The following is a 20,749-nucleotide window of genomic DNA, read 5'->3' as shown; positions in this document are numbered from 1 at the left end:
GCTAATTAATCTCTATTTATGATTTGGGCGGGAATGCTAATTGAGGTATATCGACCTACGTGGCTTTCTTTATTGGCGATTTCTTTTATTTACCTGATTTAATCATCGAGGCGATGGATCGCACGGTCAGTAATGAAAGTAGTGGACGGATGAGATTATTTCGGATATTATGTTCGGGGTTTTGTGATACAAAATTATATACAAACCATATTTGCCACAAAAATAAGGAACCATATTTTTGTTGACATCATGAACCATTCATAAAAGTACAGCAAGATGAGAGTTTTGGTGATGCAAAATCATACAAATGTAAGGTTCCCTAAAAATATCAAATGTCGAAAATACTAATTTGAAATTGTGAACAATCACAAGTTCCCAATGTCACTATTGTCGAAATGGAAAACAGACTGAATGATAAGAAAAATACAAAAAAAAAAAGAAACAGAAATATGATCCTACTAAGGCCAAAGCATTTTTTGTTGTTACGACTTACATTTGCCAAATCAAAGTCGTGACCAGCGTTTGCTGCACATCATGGCGTTCACAACTTTGGCTTTCATGGTGACAACAAATTCAGGACACTCTCTTTGGTCAGCAACATAAGCGTCATACGATGTGGCACGAGAGATTGGTATGGAGAGAATGTCACGAGCTATTCGGGAGAGGATTGGATACTGTGGGCTCTTTTCTCTCCACCATTGCAATGCTTTGAAGTCTTTGTTCCACTCCATAACTGGCTCTTTGAGATAGGAACCGAGTTCTGATTCATCAAAATCTCTAGAAGATCCTTCAAACTTGAGAAATTCCTGAAACAAAACAAAATCCTTGTATGTATCATGTTTTTTCTCTTCCTCGTCCTTCTGTTCTTCTACTCCACCTTCTTCTTCTTCATATTCTTTATCACTTTCTTCATCTTCCTCTGCGGTATAGGAAAGTGAATCAACTGTAGCATTCATGCATTCTGTTTGTGTACAAGTATCGCTAGCTGCATACTGAGCATATAGATTGCGTAAATAGTCCAAAACAGTTTCAGCTTTTGGGGCTTCGTCATTGTCAATCTTCTTTGAGCAGTAAAACTCAACGTATTTCACCTTGAACCGAGGGTCTAACACAGAAGCAGTTGCCAAAACCAGGAACATATCATTTCAGTACTTATCAAACCTCTCCAATATCTTCTTAGCTTTGCAGAGGAAGTAATCATCATCAGCACTCATTAGCTCTTGGTTCAACATTCCCTTTAGCTCCGCAAGAAGATGGAAGTAGACGTTAGATGTCGAATACCCTCCTTCGAAAAGCTCCTTTGCCACTTTGTAGATGCAACCAGCGAGTTTGCAGAAAGTTCGAACCATCATCCATTCTTCTTCAGATGGTTGGTCAAAGTCCTGGTAATACTCATCCTCTTCAAATACTTTCTTATCTTCCATATCTAGAGCTTCTTGAAGACTACACAAAGTGACGTTCCAGTTGGTTGATGACATCTTTCCCCAGCCAACCAAGACTCGGATATCCTCTAGCAGCAAGTCCATGTCGTCAAACAAATCACCAGCCATTAACCTGAAGAGATCAGAGCAGCAACAGATGCGGAAGAAGCAAGGGTCGATCGGATTTTCTCCCTTCTTTTCTATCCACTTTCTGAGAGCATCAAAGCGTTTATCACCGTGGTTAGGCACTACAATAGTAGAGACCTTGTCCTCAATCTCATAATCCAGAATAACTTTCTTAAACTTTTTAACCTCAACTTTTTCCACGCGTTCAAACTCGATAGGAGAGTACCGCAAGATCCATTTCCTGACATTCCAGTTACGATCAACGAAATGGACACTTAAATTGACGAAAGCCTTGTGCAAAACAGGGCCATCTTTGGAATAACTGTCATCATATTCCTCATCATAAGCCAGCCACTCATCATCATAAGCGACCCGATCATAAGAGATTGTCAACTTGCCATCGAAATCCTTGAGGAATTTCTTGGCCTTGTCTTTGCGTTCTTCGTGAATCTTAAGAATCTCTCCCTCGAGTAGAGACTGTAGAGAATCATCGAAAGGCAAGACCGGGCCCATGCGATCCACAAAGGAATGAGGAGGTACACGAGCAGTACGGATGAGCCACTCAGCTGTAGATCTCAGAAATTTCTTCTCTTTCTCCGTCTGCGTAGGGATTCGATTATCCACCACAGTCTTCTCATTGTCGATAGAATCGTCCGATTTCAGTTGCCTACTCATACCTAAAAAACGCAGATGATGCAAAGATGTCATTATGCATTCAGAGACACTTTGATTTGAACACGCAAAGATAATCGAAACTAAAATCAGTACTAGATACGCAAAAAGGTTCACAAAATTGGAAAGATTTAAAATCACACAAGTGGAAAGCGTGAGGAGAAGAAACCCTAGAAATTAGGGATATCAGGAGTGTGACAGTGAGAAGAAAAATGGAAAAGGGAAGAAGAATTTAGACCTGAACAGGAGGCGAGCGCGAGATCACCGTATTCCATAGAAGCGTTGCTGTTTCTGCGGGGAGAGGAAGCGGAGAGAATAATTAGGGTTTCCGGTAGAGGAAGAAGAAGGTGATTTAAGGCGGGAATGCTACTGGAGCTGTCCACGTACGTTGTTGTTGGCTTCTTTATTTTTATTATTTTTTTGGCTTTCCTTGGGTTTGATGATTATCGAGAGTCGACGCTGAATGGGACGTTTGTTTTGGTAAAGCAAACAGTGGACGGACGCGATTATTCAGGGAATATCCGAATATGTAAGATAATGGGCCATCTTTTGCTAGGCCTTTCCACAGATAATGGGCCATCTCTTGACAGGCCTTCTGTGGAAGCCTTAGTTTGAATCACGGGTCGTGAGGTTGTTGCTACAAGATAGACTTTAAAGTTGCCAAAGAAGATTATCTTGTTTCCGTTTCTATTTTCTTAAAGGAGTTTCATAAAGTAGAGACTTCATTTTGTTTTTTTCTGTTTAACTGTAAGAAACAGAGTGTGAAATAATGAAGGATGGTTTCTCTAATATATGGGCAATGCTATGTTGTACTCAATAAGCATCCAAACTAACCTACACACCCAAATCTCTTTATTTAAATGATATACAGACCAACCAAAATCTTACTGGTCACTTGTATTTTGATTTAGTACCATTCGTTTTCAATGTATCGTTGTTCTGTGCAACTCATGAAACACGATGAACAAATATGATATACGGTTATTTAGATGTTTGTGTTTGGAGAGGGCAATGTTTGAATGTTATACATTGAAGAACAGAGGCTGAGTTCGATAGAATATTTGGAACATAGGCAGATCAATCATTTGAAGTGATTCTCCGTTAAAGTTAGATCCAATTTCAATAGCAAAAGAAGAGGAACAAAGAAAAGCTTAATCCAGTTAGTCTCGGTTTTATCAACCAAAAAGAACAATTCCTTGAATATAAAAGTCACTGATCCAAAAAGACAAAAATACCAAAACTAATAATATTAAGTTCTAATCGATCTTTTATAATAGTTTGAACTTGGAACAAAGGATTGAGAATGAATGATTCATGTTTGTGACTGAGCCATTCCTCCATAACACAGTACCTGAAACAGAATATCAAAGAAACACAACATGAAACTCAGGATCGAACCGTTATTTATTGACAAGAAACGTGGTTTGTTTTATAAACTTCACATCTAATTCTAATCGACAGTGGAATTGAGAACTTTGATGTTAGTCTACTCTAACAAAAGCAATACCTTAAGATAAAGCATGTTACAGATAACGATAGGGGAAAACAGAGTTATCGAGTTTTCATGAAGGCAATAATAGCATTTTATGTTCTTACCAGTTACCAAATCTGCCATATCAACGTCGTGGCCAGCTCTGGCTGCACATCATGGCGTTCACAAGTTTTGCCTCCATGGAGACAACAAAATCAGGAGGCTCTCTTTTGTCTGCAACATAAGCGTCATACGATGTGCCACGAGATATTGGAATGGAGAGAATGTCACGAGCTATTCGGGAGAGGATCGGGTACTTTGGGCTCTCTTCTCTCCACCAATCCAGAGCATTGAAGTCTTTGTTCCACTCCAAAACTGGTTCTTTGAGATAAGAATCAAGTTCTGAGTCATGAAATTCTCGTGAAGATCCTTCAAACTTGAGATATTCCTGAACGAAAACAAAATCCTTGTACGCATCAGGCTTTTTCTCTTTCTCTTCCTCTTTTTCTTCTTCTTCTTCTTCTTTTTCTTCCTCTTCTAAGATCTTCTTAATCCAGCTGCAATATGGGTAAACTGCACCATCGACACGTTCTGGTTGAGGACGGATATCACTAGAAGCGTAGTGAGCATATAGATTGCGTAAATAGTCCAAAACAGTTTCAGCTTTTGAACCATCATCACTAACTTCCTTCTTTGAGCAGTAAAACTCAAGATACTTCATCTTGAACCGAGGGTCTAACACAGAAGCAGATGCCAAAACAAGAAACATATCGTTCCAATACTTATCAAACCTCTCCAGTATTTCTTTAGCTTTGTTGAGGAAGTAATCGCTATCTCCATTCTTGAGCTCTTGGTTTAGCATGAATTTTGGCTCCGCGAGAAGGTGGAAGTAGACGTTAGATGTTGCATACTCTCCCTCAAAAAGCTCTTTTGCAACTTTATAAATGCAACCCGCAAGCTTGCAAAAGGTTTTAATCATTATCCATTCTTCATCGGTTGGTTGCTCATAATCCTGGTAATCCTCTTCCTCTTCAAATACATTCTTGGCTTCCATATCTACAGCTTTCTGCAGCTTACCCAATGTGACGTGCCAATTGGTAGGTACCATTCTTCCCCAACCAACCAGCATCCGGACACGCTCCATCACCCATATGTTTATGTCCTTTAACACGTCATCAACCATCAACCGAAAAATGTCGGAGCAACAGTAGATGAGGAACACACGAGGGTTGATAGGATTGTTCCCTCTCTCTTCAATCCATTTTCTAAAATCATCAAACGCTTTGACACCAAGATCGCCATAGTTAGGCACAAGAAGAGTCGAGACCTTGCTCTCAATCTCGTGCTCCGTGATAACGTTCCTGAAAGAGTCAACATAAATGTCTTTCACCTTCAAAGACTCGCGAGGATGGTAACCCAAGATCCATTTCTTCATCCTAAAGTTTTCATCAGCGAAATAAACGCGGGTAACGATGAAATCCTCGTGCAAGATAGGACCCTCAATGCATTCACTAGTCCAATCCCCAAGAACAGTCCAGTCATAAGAGAGGGTTAGTTTCCCAGGTGAAACCTTCAACAATTTCTTGACTTTCTCTACCTTCTTCGTACATCTCAAGAACTGTACTCTTGAGTTTAGGAGTATTGGGAGAAAAACTCGGGCACACCGTCTGTGTCATTCCTGGAATGATGAAGTTCTCAACAGTGGGATTGATCCCATAACCAATGGCAATCGTGGCCATAGATCTGTAACGGCTCTTCTCTTCGTCCTCTTCCTGTGGAGAAGAATCAACCCCAACCTTCTCTTTATCATCCACAGAATCGTCATGCTTTTGTTTCTTCCTCATATCTAAAAATCCACATGATGCATACAGTATTAAGACATCACTATACATTCAGACACATAAACAGAAAAAACAACCTATTATATATGCAGACACTAGAGTCAGTAGAATACATATACCCAAAAAGACGCCACATTGGTAGGTTTTTACAACACTAGACATTTGAAACACCAAACAGAATAAACCCTAGAAATTGGGATAAAATCCATTTAAAAAATACGAGAAAACAAGACAAGTTAATCAGACTTTAGCTCTCCGGAGAGAGAGGACTTGATGAAACGCGCAATGAAATGAAAAAAAACGAAAGAAGAAATCAGACCTGAACCGGTGGTCGAGGCGGAGCCGGAACCGGAACCGGCGGCGAGATCACTGTTGTCCATAACAAAGGTTGCTCTTCTGGGGAGGCGAAGGGAGAGAGAGAGACAATTTAGGGTTTTCGTTTTGAGCAATAAAAAGACGATTCCGATTTTCAATGCTAAAATCTTTGCAGGATTCTTATTTATGATTTAGGCGGGAATGCTACTGGAGTCTAAGCTATCCGCGTAGGGATAATCTACGGCTGGTAACGCTAACAATGGACGGATGAGATTGTTTCAAACATATTACTTGGAAATATATATATTCTTATGGGCCTTATGTAACCTAATAACTTAATGGGCCTATTTTCGGCGCGTTTTTAAGTTTATCAAACGACGTCGTTTATCTGTTAGTTTTTACCTGAAGTCTTAAAAATCCGAAGCTCTCAGTCTGTCTCACCGTTGAATGCCTGCTTCTGGCCGTCTCTGTCAAGCTCGAGATTTCGACGTCCGGTCATTTCGCCGGTAAGCATCGATCTATTTGTCTCTCTCTCTACGCCTTTTGTCTATTTGGTTTGAATAATGGTATCGATTTCAGAAAATTTTCTTCTCTGCAATCCAATCTCTCTGCCTTCTTCTGTTCCACTTTTTGTAGACGATCCCAGCACAGATTCAGATTGGTCTTTCAATGGATTCTGGTTTTTTAGATTTCTACAATTTTTGGATGCTGTTTATCCGAAAATACCGGTTTTTTCTATCAATTTTAAATTCGGTGAGGACTTGAAATGAGTAAAATTGCTCTTCGGTGACTACAGCTTCAGGGTTTAAGTTTACGTTTCTGATCGATAATTTCGATCTTGTGTTTTTGTACAGTAACAGGAAAAGAAGAGCGTAACTGAAGCCCAAGATCTCTTGTGAAAATGCCGACTCTACAAGGTTCTCTGCCTCCTGAGCTCGCTAACAATGTGGTTAGGGTCAGTATCATCGGTTCGATTTTCTTACAATGTCCACATTAACTTGTGCTTTTGTTTTTTTTTCCTTTCTTAATGTTATTTCACTGATCTATTCGCCTCTTCTTATGAGCAGCTGTACCGAGAATGTCTTCGTAGAGCTACATTTATTGGTAAGCAGGTGAGATTCTCTGAACTAATAGTTTCTCTGAGCTTTAAATATGAACCTGCTTTTTCAGATTCAGACACCCTGTTGCTTTCGATGGGATTGTGTTTAGTATGATTGCCATTCTTGTTTCTAATATGATAATGTGTCCAATATAAGAATTTCATTTTAGCCCTTCAAAACTAAAACGAGGTTTTTTGGATTGCTTTAAGTTTTAGTTACTTAGAGCAAAATGTAGAGATTTTTGCTTTAGCGCAAGGTACTTTGTGTTTGTGTTTTCTTCCCAAGAACTCGTGTATATTGATACCTTTTAGAGTTGATTCTCTTGACCCATTTGTGGGGGTTGCCTTCTGCATATAAGAATGCAGTTTGATTTAAGCCTGAACATTTGTATCGATATGATGCATCCAGAAAAGTTTGAGATAGATATCATTTCATCATTTCTATTTTGATTCTGTGAGCAATTTCGATTTTCTGCCTAGATTTGGTATAAGAAATGAACATTGTTCTGTTTACTTGTTTGTGTCTTGCAGCAACACAACACTGAGCTGGTTGTTGGTATGGTGAGGCAGCAATTTAAGAAACATATGAATGAGACAGACCCAGAGAAGATTCAGAAGTTGAAGGATGAGTGAGTTTTCTTCTTCTTTCCAACCTCCAGTGAATGCTATTTTTGTTAAACCTTATGACTCATTGCTGCATACGTTGTAAAAAAAATGATGTTTCACACACACACAAATAGCCGCACGATATCATTGATGCCATATATTACAAAACACTCTTGGGATTTATACATCTATCTGAAGAGTTTGGAATGAATTAAAACGTTTTATGTTGGTATTTGGCAGTGCTGCTCGGGGACTCATCAATCACATGTTGTTTGAGTCAGAGAAGCTAGCAGGACGCAAGGTTAGCCAGAGATCCTGATGCAGTCTTGTTGCAGACTCTCTGTCATTATGCGCTCTGTGGTCCAGGGTAGGCTTTAATAAAAGACTTTGTACTGAGCTTCAGTGATTCTTAACAATGATGGTTTTGGTGTGCAATCAATCAGGATGTTCTCTACTTCTAATCCAATCATACAGTTTTTTAACTTTGGTTTAGATATATTTACAGTTTTTAAAATCATTAAAAATTTGATTTGACGAAATGAGTCTAAAACAAAACCCTTTTCGACTGAGATTCCGTACTTAAAAAGAGACGTGTTTATTAGCAGAAACATTCTAAGCAGAAATACTTAACAGAGAACAATGTGAAGTTGGTATGCCAAGAACACTAAAATTAAAGAACCTGATATTAGTAAAAATGCAACACCCAACAACACTGAGCAAAACAAAGAAAAAGATAAGTTCAGAAAGATACAACATTGGGCCACTTGATTCACTGCAAGAACAGCACCACGTTCGTGCGGTTTATGGAACATACAGACGGATGCATTAAAGCATCGATTTTCAAACAAAAGTTCTCTTAAAAGATACAAAAACATGGATACTACTCTTGCGACTGTCTTATCAAGTAGATATATTAATAGTCTCCCAAGATTGACGAGTTACCTTCAGAAAACAAAATGGAAGACGACAAGTCTCCAAATTCTTGAGGACGTAAACACACCTGGTCAATTTAACGCCATCAAATCTCTGACACGTTTTGAGACACGAACAAACTCATTAAACAACATATAATCAAATTCAGAAACTTCAGTTCTTGAGCTTTCTTTAGAGAGATCAGGTGGTGTTGGTGGGTTTTGACAAATGACTAAGTCGAATCCTCCAAATCTCTGCACCAAAGTCTGTAGCTTCTTTGTTGTTAAGCTCCTGATATCTTCAATCTGCACAAGCTCTCCAAGTTGTCTAGAAGTCTGCCACCATCTTTTCAATATGTTACGGCTTAATCCACAATCCTCAACAGAGACTACAGCTTTCAGGTGTATTCCAAGACGGCTTAATGTAATTTCCGCACCACCAATCCCGCTAAAGAGTGATAAAACTGTTAACCCTTGAGGAAACATAGACTTGAGCACAGAAAGATGATAACCCAATGTGTCTGTTTGGAAGCAAAACTCAAACAACTTCAATCTTTCAGTCAATCTTCCACCACCAATGTTTGTGTGGTTTGATGGATATCCCATGATGCACTCTAAATGTTCAGGCTCTACAGGTGAGAGAATGTTTGGAGCAATCCAGATCAGATTAGAGGTGTGACAATGTCGAAGTATTAGAGTCTGGTCTTGCTGAGAAGGCTTTCCCCTGCATGCAGCTATATGACGTCCAAGTCGCTCACATAGAAGAGTTGCTTCGTCATTTGTTTTAGAACACGCACCACCATTCAGATGCTTTCTCACATCCCATTGAGGCCACCAACTCTTCATTTGTGGCATTGCGTCTTGTATAGTTAACGAGGGGTTTGGGAGGATGTTGAACCTATTTTCTATGGGAAGGTTGTGCAAGTAACCTTCTGTCCTACGGAGAGGTGAACACAACCGAGTATCTACATGTTCAGGGTGAATCCCAAACAAGAAACTGGAGATCTTAGACCACCACCTAGGAGATAGCTCCCCTAGGTTTCCATAGAAGAAATAAGGTCGTTTGGCAACATCTGGACAAAGTCTCTGGGACAAACGTGGCTGCATTGCACTGGGAAATCCATATGTCTCGTCTTTCGACTCATCTTGCATCCATGGGGTTTCCATAAAAGAAGTTGAGTCTCCCATATCTTCGGGTCTTAGCCGTTTCCCTCTGTCAAGGAAGTCACTATGTTCGTCTGGATAGGCATTCTCATCTTCATCTTTTAGTCTTTTACTCCTTGAGCTCTCTCCCACATTGGCAGTGGCAGTGAGAGGATTAGAGTCAATACCGGTATCTCGTTTCATATTAGCAGTGCCACTTGAAGAACCCCTACGACCATCCTCTTTCTGGACACCAACACCAACAAATCTCCAACCCTTTGAAAGACTTGTACGATTCGCTGCTGGAGCCGTTGAGACTTTCTACAATGGCACCAAATATCAAGACGAGATACACAAGTGCCTCTTTTGTGACTGATAACAAAACAAAAATAAGAAGGCACAAACCTTTTCTATATCTTCATGCTCCTCATGAATGTCACCAGGAACTTCACCAATAAAAATAGACTCAGCAAGGTCAGAAATCTGTCCTTTTTCACCTGAAGAAGCGCAAAATAGATTAAGTACCAGACAACAAGTAGGAGTGGATGCAAAATAAATTATATAGTTTTCTCATTTTACTCTTCGATTATTATGATTGTCCCTAACAATATTGTGGCAGAGTCGATCTGGTCAGTGTTTATTTTCATACACATTCTATACGCTGGAATCTGGATGAACAGATAAGTGCTCGCACCTATTTTGTCAATTGCCATTGAGATTTCATGATTAGAGAATCCCATTTCCATGAGATGCAAAGTTTTGTCCATTGTTTCAAACAGTACTTCATTGGGAACCTACATGTAAAACATGAAACAAAGGTTAGAAGGTAACAAGCACATAAATAAACCACTAAATATCGAGAGCACCAAAGACCTCAGGTCCCCTGGCAGCAACTGGAGCAACATCTTCATCTTCACTGATTTCAATATCATCAAGTGAGTCCTCAGATTCTTCTGCATACTTTTCAGCTAATTGAGCAGCAACAATGAAGTCTACCATCTCATCAACTGGTGCATCTTTACCTATCACAAAAAAAAAAAAGACAATCATGAAGATAGGCATTGGTGGCATGGCAAATGACATCTACTTTCCGCCATCCAAGTTTATGTATGGATTCAACTAACATAAGCATCTCTTCTAAAATCTAGATGCAACAGTGTTCACCTTCGAGCATTATTTAAACAACAGCTTCATAAATGTTATTTATCATGTAACATACTGGCGACATACTATGAGTTCCTCAGTTTTATGCCTATTTCACACAATGAAAGTTCCAGACTGTCACACAAGTAATCTTTGAGAACACATTTAATGAGAAATTTGGTCTATTTTGCAGTGTACATATGGACAAGTAAAACTTATGCAGCCATAATTTTTTGAAACATTGAACGAAAAGCCAAAGTCACTCTAAATACATTACCAAGCTTATCTAGTGCAAAGTCAACTAGATTTTCAGAAAACTCCATTGCTAGTAACGATGTCCTTCTACCATCGACTTCATATTCAATATCGGGCTCCTGACAAAGAATAGAAAGAAAATTAGGAAACTATATTGAATGAGATACAAGACATGCGCATCACACGTTAAGCAATTTACCGGTTTGGGTTCCATTGGCTCATGAAAGCTAGGTTCAGGATGTTTTGTTAGAGAACTCTTAGTAAGAATCTCTAATAACAACTCAAGATCATCTCCACCTGTATGTGAAAAGGCAACCTCCTCAGTAAATAAATCCCTCAGATTGAAGTTAGGATGCACAATAGCTTTTCATAAGATCACAGTATCCTTTTTGTGGGAAAATTTTTTTTTTTAAATACCATTTTCATCAATTACTTTCTGAACATCGGTAGGGCTAAATCCCATCTCGATGAGGAGTGGCTTCACATGACTTCCAGAAGAACTAGGAGCTGCGTCCTGCACATCAAGTAGGAAACAATACGAACCTTCAAATACTCAGAAACGTAATGAGACCGTTTTAAATAAAATGTCGACACAATGGATTTTGTAGAATCCATTTTGTCTCTAGGTATAGAATGGTTAACAACATACAGCAATCTGCTGAGGGTAAGACGTGTCGCAGGGCAAGTCAAAATCTAAGGTTTCTGGTTTTGGGAACATTGTGTGTTCATTTCTTTCATGATCATCAGAGGAACCTCCACCTCCGTTTCTTCTACGCATGTCACCCTGCAAGATTCAAAAAATTATGAAAAATACAACACAATTTTTTAAAAAAAGGAAAAAATAAAGTGAATCCAAAAGATAATTCCCAAAGTAGTCATACCAATTGAATAAAATCACAAACAAAAGCTCACGAGCAAGATCCACAAACTCCACAGCAAGCTAAAATTTTTATCACATGAAACCCTGCACATACCGTGGAAACTCTGTCAGTGTCACCTTACTGCCTTAATAAAAAAACACACTTCAAACCAAAAAAAAAAAACACACACACACACACACACAAAACAAAGGTGATAAACGGAAAAGGAATGGTTTGTCAAAAAAAAAAAAAGGAAAAAGAATGATCCTTGCTCACTGTCACTGATAGATAATTCTCCCATAAACACAGAATCTAAAAGCCGTACTTGTACAACCCCGAAAATAGAAATCCTCGAACTAATAGAAGAGACCACGAGTGTAGACATTTTAAGTAAATTCCGAATTTCACACAAATTCCAGAGATTGCGAAAAAGAGAGCGCATAGAGTGAGAGTGGGAGTGTGTGTGGATGTAACCGTACTTGCTCAGGAAGGTGCATGCCTGTGCGGTGTTCTGCGTCTCACTCAATCGAATCAGGTCCGGCGGAGGGAAAGCTAAGAACTGATCGCACTGTATAGCGGCGCGTGGACTTCACAGCCGACTAATGTGAAAGTCTGAATTCTGAAACCAGAATTTATTTATTTCCCTTACCGAAGCTCTCAGCAGTCCGTTAGATCGAGCGCGTGAGGTAAACGAACGGCTTAAATCAATAGATAGTTTGGAACTTCGATAATAGTTTGTGTTTTCCAGTAAAATATTCTGCGTTGTTTAATATTGCAAGATGTTCAAAAAAAAAAGTTGTTCAAAAAAAAAAAAAAAGTTAAATATTGCAAAATCTGTATATGATTTATTACCACAGTGGAGTTAAAATAAGAGATTCATATTTACTTATCCAATAAAATAATTAACATTTACGTAAAACATTCAACTTGATGAAACTAATTCTTTTTCTAAAATCTTAATTAGTCACATATTCATGGTATGAACAGTAAAATAATTATTTCTGTTATTACATGTATGTCTAAGATTCTATAGAGGGGAATCTTATATGCATCGGGATAAAATCATGATCAGTATCAGAGAATTCAGAGAATCTAAGGTTGTGCCCGAGAATATTAGATCATTCGAAAACTGTTTCAATGCCTCAAAAAGTCAAAAGTCTCACCAAAAACATGGACGAGTGTAGTCTAATGTTTAGTGCACTTCAGAGAAGAAACTGGTATATACAGGAAAAGCATTTAGAAAGGTTGAGATCACTTCAGAGGGTACAAGTTTTAATACTTTCTGGTGATGCTTCTCCATTAATGATACAACCAGTTTCTGCGGATCGATTTCATTCAGACAACCTGCAAATTAAGTATTTAAAGAGCTTTATAAATCTCTATTTTCAAACAAAGCAATAAGTTGTTTCTTTTCTTGTTGTGAAGAACAACTTACCCAAATCAATCTCACGCTCATCATCTTCTTCATCCGCCTCTTCAATAACTTCACCATCCTCCAATGCTGCAGCAGCTTTAGCATACCTTTCCAGAAATTCTTCCTCAGTTTCGTCACACTCATCGCTCTCAGAATCCTGTTCAAAGACAGAATAGGAAACCGCTTATTTCGAAAGATCAAGTTACGAGAAGATCCAATGTTGTTTCTTGAAAACAGCAGTTTATAAACTACTTTGCAAATGGAACAGCAAATTGATTCCTCATCTGATTTTATAGTTTAACAACAAACTACCATGGCACCCTCTAGTGTAAGGCAAGGAAAAGAGCCCACACAGACCTACTTTCAGTGTAATTTAAAAACGAATACTAGCAATCAAATCAAACCTCGTCATTTGAATCACTTTCATCAGACTCTGCCTCTTCTTCTTCGGATTCTCCATCATCTTCATCATCCTCTGTAACTTCGTTCAATTCCTCTAGCCTCCGAGAAGCATCCATCAATGAAACAAAGCACTTCCTTGCCAAATCATCAGTTGCATTCTCATGCCTTACATCTAAAAGCTGCTCGATCACCTTTACTAACGTCAACACTGGAAAGAAGCAGTCTTTTAGTCTATACCCATGCATTTTATGACTAACAATAGTTACTATATACAACCAAACCTTTTAAGATCATGTTGACCAGTTTGCAAAATTCAGAGGTTTTAACTGTGAACTACAAGTTTGTTACTTCTGAAGCATCAGCATATAAACGAAAGATTATCTTCAACTCACCATATAGCTTTAGTTCTGATGCTATTGATGGACTGGCATCAATCGTAAGCGAATATGAAAATGCCAATGAAGATACCCATAACTCGAAACCTCCAGATATCACTTTCTCTAGAACGCCTTCCACAATATCCGAATAGGAGATATAGCATGATGATATTGCCAGCAAAAGAGGCCTCCACAAAGAACAAGGTTCCTCACGCAATTCTAGAAAATGAGAAAAGGCCGCTTCACTGAAGACAACCGCTAATGATTTCCCTACTCCTTCAATGTCAGATGAGTAGTCTGGCACATGTAATAACGAGTGGACACAAGAACAAGCCCTCCTTGTGGCAGACGGGTACTCAAGTATCGCTTTGCTGACAAACGAACCAATGGATTCAACAACAGATCGTGGACGGACTGGCATGGCTGGAGGGGATGGCATATCTCTGGAAAGGAAACTCCTAAAACCATATTTGTTGTTTACTCCCACAACTTCTTCTATGCAGTCAAAAACGGACAAGTCCTCCGACTCTTCCCAACCATTCCAGCTAGCAAGAAGATCAGCCCAAACTACGAGTATTTCGTTTAATCTGAGCTCCACGACTATATTGCAGTTAGTAGAAGCAAGCACAATGAACCGCAACATCGTCGACAAATGATCTATGCATGAAGTAGGAGGCACATCTGTTGCCTGAATCATGCAAAGATAAAAGGCACATCAGTATCCTGAAATTCTTTTCTAACAGGATTTTTATGTTCCATGAAGGCACATGCTTGGTTTTCATTACTATAATTCGATGTATAAAGAAGCAGTGGTATTTGAAGATATCACAAAGGGATAAAAAAGACAGAATTAAATACCAGCCATGCGTGCTGTAAAACTTCTGACAAAGCTTTGCTGATGGTGCCTTGACCGTTTAGCCATATTTCAGTGGCTTGATTTTTCTCTTCATCTGTTTCAGGCTTGGAGCTCTCGTAAGTTTGAGCCATTGCTGCTAATGCCTCAAGGCCACCCAGAATAGCCTAAGTTGACAAAATTTAAGAAACAAAAATGGACAGTGACTTGCTGTGTCCACTTAAAATACTCGAAAATTGACGATACCTAAACCAGGAGAAAAAACAAATCCACAAATATATTGGGTTACGTCTAGGATTTCATGTGCGTGTGATGGAAACATTTTCAGAATGTGTCACTATTTTTACTTAAAATCAAGAGAACTACATTCCCTACATTTAGGTTTCGTGTTTTGAACCTTTAAATTTAAGCTAAAATGTTAAGAAACCAGGGATTAAACATACCTGAGACCATGGATCTTCACTAGGATGCATAAACTTCAGCATATTACTAACTAGGGAGGATAGGATGTACGGAATATGCATGGCGATATCTTGACTTCCTGACTCGACCACAGATCTGAGAAGCTGAAACAAAATGCTATCTTCTTCCTCCTCTTTGCCAATCCTACCAATAATAATCTGAAGAAGCGGCAACCATTCAGGTGGTTGGTACTCATTCTGAAAAGAACAAACATATTCTTTGAGTTAGATATGACAAGCCATCACTTCAAGTTACGAGTGCCATTGTTAATATAAGTACTGACTTACTTCAAGTAGTGAACCTATTCCACCAGCAGCTGAAACACGCACTGGGTAGCAAGAGATCTCCACCTGATCTGGCATTGCTAATGCCTTCAGCAGGGACGAAAAAACATCTGCATTCATCTCCTGGAAGCATAAAGCAATCAATCAATAATGAGATCAGTATTAGTAAAATTTACTAATATATAATATTCCAGCAAATAATTTTGCACAAAAAATATCGAGAAGAAAAGGTAAAATTTACACCTCAGGTAGGCAGGACGCAAGCTCTCCAAGTACCCAATTTGCAGATGCAACCAAGTAAGGTGAGCAATCAGGTGTAGAATAAATCGGTAGCACGCGGGTACGGACAAACGATGCCACATACTCAGGATTTTGTTCTTGGATAAACTGTAAGAAGAGAGGCATCGTAATTCCATATACAATATCAGTCAATGCTCAACTAGTCAACTCCAAAACAAAGGGAACCAGATTTGCTCACCTCTTGCAGGCCACCATATGCCATTAGGACACCAAAATAGCTGACATGTCGACGTAGCAACAACGTCAGCTAAATCACAAAGTGAAACGGAATGAAACAGGACAATATTAAAGTGAAAGAGAAAAGTCAACAAGAAGTACTTCCAACCCGTGATAACATTACTAAAAAGTTGGCCTGTTGTCTGAGAAGTCTAGCAAAGAAGATAAGAGAACACTGAATACATTTCAACCTACTGAACAACTATCTACGACAAGTTGACCTTGAGCTTGAGAAACATGGCAATGGAAGACCAACTTGCAAAACGAGTTTTTAAATTTCCACTAGAAGAACATATCTTCTAATACCCACCGCAAGCATTAACTTAGCATTACTAACTGAGTCAAACAAACATGTTACTGCTCATAGTTTGCAAAAGCATTTTTTATTTGGTTTAGACATCTGCCTCAAATTTCAAGGAGTTAGAATCAGAAGTCGTGAAAATGTATAGGAACTCACGCTGCTGAAGTACGAGCATCCACTATGTTACTCTTTGAAGGCACATGAAACTTTGACAAAAATGGAAGCACTAGTAGATCCCCCATGGAACATCTTTCGTTATTTCTTCTGTTCTTTTCACCTTTCTTCCGCTTACATGCCGCTGAGGAAGCTTTATTTGTAGAAGACACTGGTGGTCCCTATGACAATTGGATCACAACCTATAAGAACCTATGAACAATTAGCTGAAATAGGTTATTGACCAACAATAGGTTCTTCACCTTTGACATGGCAAGAACACCAAGCAAGTTCATAGCACTTTTCCTGGCAGTAAACAAGTCCTCCCTCCACCCAGAAATTTCTTCCTGCCAAATGAAAGTGAGATTAATCCTAACTTTAAGACCATAGACATAAAAGTATTCCGTGTAGAGAGAATGAGAGATCAGTTGCCATACTAGTTCAGAAGGAAGGTTTTTTCTAACGAATTCATCTGCATCTTCTTCCCACTCAGATATGTCCTACTTGCAAAAACAACCCAGAAAGAGCAGTAAGGTTTCTGCATTAACAGCCCCGGTAGTAAGCAATGCTTGCAACAATATAAGGAAACCATACCCTTTCATTCAGCACCAGGGCTGGAAAGATTGCGGAGTCCAACAAAAAAGAAAAATGGGGAGAAAGTAATCTCCATCCCTGATTTCAAGTTACAAAATATTTGTCTTCATAGACATTTGATAACTCTATTTAGATTTTCTGTAAACATTCTAACAACTTACAGGGCCAATTTCCATAACGCGTGAAATCACATCAAAAGCAAGTGATATAATTCTCTCAGTTAGGCATCCGAGCTTCTGCACATGACAATAGGCACTCATAGCATTAAATTAAGAAAAATAGTAACATGTTGATGAAAGCTTTGACAGTAACAAATTTTGATGGAAACTGCTCGGGCATCAAAACCGAATTTTGAAGAGCTCGAAAAAATGGCAGCTGGTAAGAATTACTTGAAAGCTTTCACAAACTGGAAACGTCAATACATTATACATACACTGATGTTTGAGCTATGTTTGACAATCTTCATTGAGCAGTTTACTATCTCCGGCACCAACCTGCATAGTAGAGATTTATTAGACGTTTTAAATAAAGCATTACTAAGAGTAATTTAAGGTGTTTGCATACTTGTCAGAGTATTTTCTATGTCTGCTGACAAGTGTGCCAAAGAGGAGCAAACTTCTTTTTCCAGCTTTCAACCTTATCAAGTACCCATCGGAAGGATTAACACTCCAATCAAAACTCAAGGTATCCAGAATTCTGATCATATCCCGACAGAAGGAACCGAGCAGAGGTGACATAGCAGATGGCATATGGGACTTCACCTACAACACTAAACACCCTTAGCAAAAAAAAAATAAGAAAATACAGTGGATAGTACGACATGAACATGAAAGGAATATGAAGATTACGCTTAATAATCAATGGCAATTTTCAATCGTCCAGACACGCAATATAAACTGAAGGTGTGACTTACTGAAAAGTATAGGCATTTGCACATGATGTGGAGTGTCTTTTCCATTTCCAGTTCACCCCATTCATGTGTAGCCAAAGCCTGCTTCAGAATCATACAATATACGAATGCTCATTGAGATCCAAAAAGCAGACATATCTTACATAAACATTGTGAGCAGGTGAAGAACAAAAAACACTAAGGGAAAAGGAATAACCTTGTCAACGAGACGATGGAATACTGATATCAAGGGTACAAGAATTTCATTCGTGATACTCTCGAGCTGCTCTGGTACTGGCTCCGTAGCAAGTTTTGGTTGCAAGAAGTACTACCAAGCAGACACAAAATATGCCACTTAAAAGACCATACTGAACCAGGTTCATAATAGAGGACAACCACTTCACAGAAGTAGTTATAGTCAGAGCAGCAAAAATTCACGACCACAATATTAGACAACCAACCATGATATGATGGAAAACAGGGTAAGCTAGAGGGGGGCTACTGGGAAAGAGAGAGAGAGAGAGAGAAATCTAAATGTAAGTTTAAAGCTCACCAGTATATTATTTATATGCTTACGAAAGGGAATGCAACAAATACCTGAAAAGGCTTTACAGCTGTGAGCAATACCATCAGAGCGTTCACAGTACTCCACCTAGAGTCTGAACTGCTTATTAAACTGCTCTGCTCGATAGCAGCACGCAGCTCCAGTACAAGTTCAGGCCAGGCATTTTTCTTCACAAATTCTGACACAACAACAATGTGGAACTGGCCACAAATGAAGTAAAGTGAAGGTGTGCACAAAATGAAAATTTGAAATTTACGGGAAGAAAGAGGTGAAAATAAGATTGACAACAGCTTGTTGAATACGCCTACCAGTTCCAGTAGAACTTTAAGAAGTGCAGGCTCTGCCTGAAGCAAAGCTCGGAGGAGCTGATCCTTAAACTCCTTGCTGACTTCTGAGATGGTCCCTCCAGTCCCGGTGCTCTTTCTGGTAAAATTCTTGAGATATGTCGCAGCAGCAACTCTATGACTTGGATTTTCACCTCCTGTCAATCAGAAAAATTGCACTATACATAAGCTGGCTAGAGGCAAAAGACTCTGAATAAGTTTTGGATCAGCTGAATCAAAATATAGCTTATCAAACTCCAGCACACACAGAAATCATATCTTTCAGTGAAAAGGGCTGCTCAATTTGGACTATTTTTATTACGTAAACCAAAAAAGACGGATCTCATAAGAAAATCCATAGACACGAAGGGTGAGATTGTGAGATTCAGTCAATCAGCAAAGCGTTTTTTGAATTAGAATTCAAATTCTACTAGAAGTGGAACTACCCCAACAGGGAATAAAACGCTTGAGCTTGGTTTCTCTTAAAGACCTCAAAAAAATTTCGTGAAATGGCTGCCACTGTGAAATCAACCAGCGTAACCCTAATTGCCCCTTCGGTTCGATGAAGTCAAAATCCCGTGTCTTCAACAAAATTCCATGCTTAGCGAAAGGCTAAGTAATGGGGAGAAATTAGAAGAAAAAAAAAAGTTTACCGGAAGCGATGGAGAGAAGACGAAAAGGGAAGTGAGGGAGCTCCGTAGACAGTCGATCCAGAGCCTCCGTCGCCTCGAGGACAGAACCGCCATCGATGGAAGTAAGCGTCTGGTCAAGAAGCCGAACAATCTGAACTGAGTCGTCGTCGGCGACGAACATTTTCGTTTCCTTTCTGCTTTTTTTTGGTCTTTCAGGGAATTTTCCCCCTCCTGGCTTCTCTATTCACTGAATTGGTAAACACCAGTGGCGGGAATATATTACGGAGAAATAGAAATACCGTACAACTTCTATATATTAATACTCGATAAATTAATAATCACTATAAATTAATAAATTTTACTGTCTCAAATCGAGCTAATTTAAAAATCTATCAAATTCGATAATATAATAAGATAATAATTTTTTTTAAACCCTTATGTAAATATATAGTCCCAACAAAAATATAAATTAATAATTATATAAATTTATGTAAATATGTAAAAATAATATTCTAAAGTATGACTAATGTCTTTGTTTTTATTTAAAGTTAAGATTTTATTGGTTCAATCTCTCTAATTATTATATCATTAGTTTTTATTGCTGTTTTACTATAAAACATTTAAATTTTATGATGATTTTTTTATGTGATAATTGATTTTCTTACATGTAAATGTTTTTAAATGTGTTGTACTATTATCTTTAATTTTATCATCAATAATAGTGATAGTAACCATGGTTTTTTATAAATTTCAAACTTATGAAACATATATATATTTACATGGGCGATCTAATATGGTGTTAAAAACTATTTTATTGCGATAGTTATGATTGTTAATCATAATATATATTCTGAAATTTGTTAAAATTTTGAAATATAACACTATTTCAAAGAATTTTTTAGAAAATTATATGCAGAAAACAAATGTTCTCTATAAATTAATATCACGATAAATTAATAAAATATTATGGTTCCAACATTATTAATTTATAAAGGTTTTACTGTAAAAAGCAGCCGATGGGTTATTCCGAAAATGATTATTGTTTTAATTACTAAGACTAATTTACTGCAGAATATGGTTATAAATCGCATTTCTCATCGTCAAATACTATTTGTCTTCCT

General features: G+C 38.3%; 4 protein-coding genes and 1 pseudogene across 9 annotated transcripts; 1 reads left to right on the top strand and 4 right to left on the bottom strand.

Annotated features, from left to right (window-relative positions):
* Nucleotides 1-316: 316 nt before the first annotated feature.
* LOC18024649 (zinc finger BED domain-containing protein RICESLEEPER 2) lies at nucleotides 317-2,607 on the bottom strand. The gene is made up of 2 exons (XM_024159724.1): nucleotides 2,458-2,607; nucleotides 317-2,224 (listed from the first exon to the last, which is right to left on the bottom strand). The coding sequence occupies exons 1-2, from the start codon at nucleotides 2,492-2,494 to the stop codon at nucleotides 1,146-1,148; spliced, it is 1,116 nt and encodes a 371-aa protein (XP_024015492.1). The 5' UTR covers nucleotides 2,495-2,607; the 3' UTR covers nucleotides 317-1,145.
* Nucleotides 2,608-3,835: 1,228 nt separating this feature from the next.
* On the bottom strand, nucleotides 3,836-5,911 carry LOC18024648 (annotated as a pseudogene).
* Nucleotides 5,912-6,223: 312 nt separating this feature from the next.
* On the top strand, nucleotides 6,224-8,005 carry LOC18024647. Of its 4 annotated transcripts, none has more exons than XM_024159778.1 (6): nucleotides 6,279-6,352; nucleotides 6,483-6,599; nucleotides 6,701-6,801; nucleotides 6,914-6,958; nucleotides 7,477-7,574; nucleotides 7,792-8,005. In XM_024159778.1, exons 3-6 carry the CDS (start codon nucleotides 6,748-6,750, stop codon nucleotides 7,868-7,870), a joined length of 276 nt encoding a protein of 91 aa, XP_024015546.1. In that variant the 5' UTR covers nucleotides 6,279-6,352; nucleotides 6,483-6,599; nucleotides 6,701-6,747; the 3' UTR covers nucleotides 7,871-8,005. The 4 variants fall into 4 exon arrangements, with proteins under 4 accessions (XP_006406743.1, XP_024015547.1, XP_024015546.1 ...); XM_024159780.1 differs by having other exon boundaries at nucleotides 6,281-6,352; nucleotides 6,914-6,950; XM_006406680.2 differs by lacking the exon at nucleotides 6,483-6,599 and having other exon boundaries at nucleotides 6,224-6,352.
* Nucleotides 8,006-8,256: 251 nt separating this feature from the next.
* Nucleotides 8,257-12,468, bottom strand: LOC18024646 (probable inactive DNA (cytosine-5)-methyltransferase DRM3). Of its 2 annotated transcripts, none has more exons than XM_006406679.2 (10): nucleotides 12,343-12,468; nucleotides 11,885-11,967; nucleotides 11,653-11,787; nucleotides 11,421-11,517; nucleotides 11,203-11,300; nucleotides 11,026-11,122; nucleotides 10,479-10,627; nucleotides 10,300-10,399; nucleotides 10,011-10,102; nucleotides 8,257-9,926 (listed from the first exon to the last, which is right to left on the bottom strand). In XM_006406679.2, exons 3-10 carry the CDS (start codon nucleotides 11,779-11,781, stop codon nucleotides 8,556-8,558), a joined length of 2,133 nt encoding a protein of 710 aa, XP_006406742.1. In that variant the 5' UTR covers nucleotides 11,782-11,787; nucleotides 11,885-11,967; nucleotides 12,343-12,468; the 3' UTR covers nucleotides 8,257-8,555. The 2 variants fall into 2 exon arrangements, with proteins under 2 accessions (XP_006406742.1, XP_024015582.1); XM_024159814.1 differs by lacking the exon at nucleotides 12,343-12,468 and adding an exon at nucleotides 12,140-12,218.
* Nucleotides 12,469-12,806: 338 nt separating this feature from the next.
* LOC18024645 (importin beta-like SAD2 homolog) lies at nucleotides 12,807-19,867 on the bottom strand. Of its 2 annotated transcripts, none has more exons than XM_024159670.1 (21): nucleotides 19,650-19,867; nucleotides 18,982-19,154; nucleotides 18,706-18,873; nucleotides 18,326-18,436; nucleotides 18,133-18,213; nucleotides 17,784-17,980; nucleotides 17,653-17,713; nucleotides 17,381-17,455; nucleotides 17,220-17,297; nucleotides 17,063-17,125; nucleotides 16,889-16,972; nucleotides 16,629-16,807; nucleotides 16,134-16,173; nucleotides 15,899-16,042; nucleotides 15,659-15,778; nucleotides 15,353-15,568; nucleotides 14,915-15,076; nucleotides 14,072-14,744; nucleotides 13,682-13,887; nucleotides 13,299-13,434; nucleotides 12,807-13,207 (listed from the first exon to the last, which is right to left on the bottom strand). In XM_024159670.1, the coding sequence occupies exons 1-21, from the start codon at nucleotides 19,807-19,809 to the stop codon at nucleotides 13,056-13,058; spliced, it is 3,279 nt and encodes a 1,092-aa protein (XP_024015438.1). In that variant the 5' UTR covers nucleotides 19,810-19,867; the 3' UTR covers nucleotides 12,807-13,055. The 2 variants fall into 2 exon arrangements, with proteins under 2 accessions (XP_024015438.1, XP_006406741.1); XM_006406678.2 differs by having other exon boundaries at nucleotides 18,133-18,210.
* Between the last annotated feature and the right edge of the window lie 882 nt (nucleotides 19,868-20,749).

Source organism: Eutrema salsugineum, unplaced genomic scaffold (assembly GCF_000478725.1).
Source record: "Eutrema salsugineum unplaced genomic scaffold, Eutsalg1_0 scaffold_13, whole genome shotgun sequence".
Classification (NCBI taxonomy): domain Eukaryota; kingdom Viridiplantae; phylum Streptophyta; class Magnoliopsida; order Brassicales; family Brassicaceae; genus Eutrema; species Eutrema salsugineum.
This window is presented reverse-complemented; position numbering and strand designations above follow the sequence as displayed.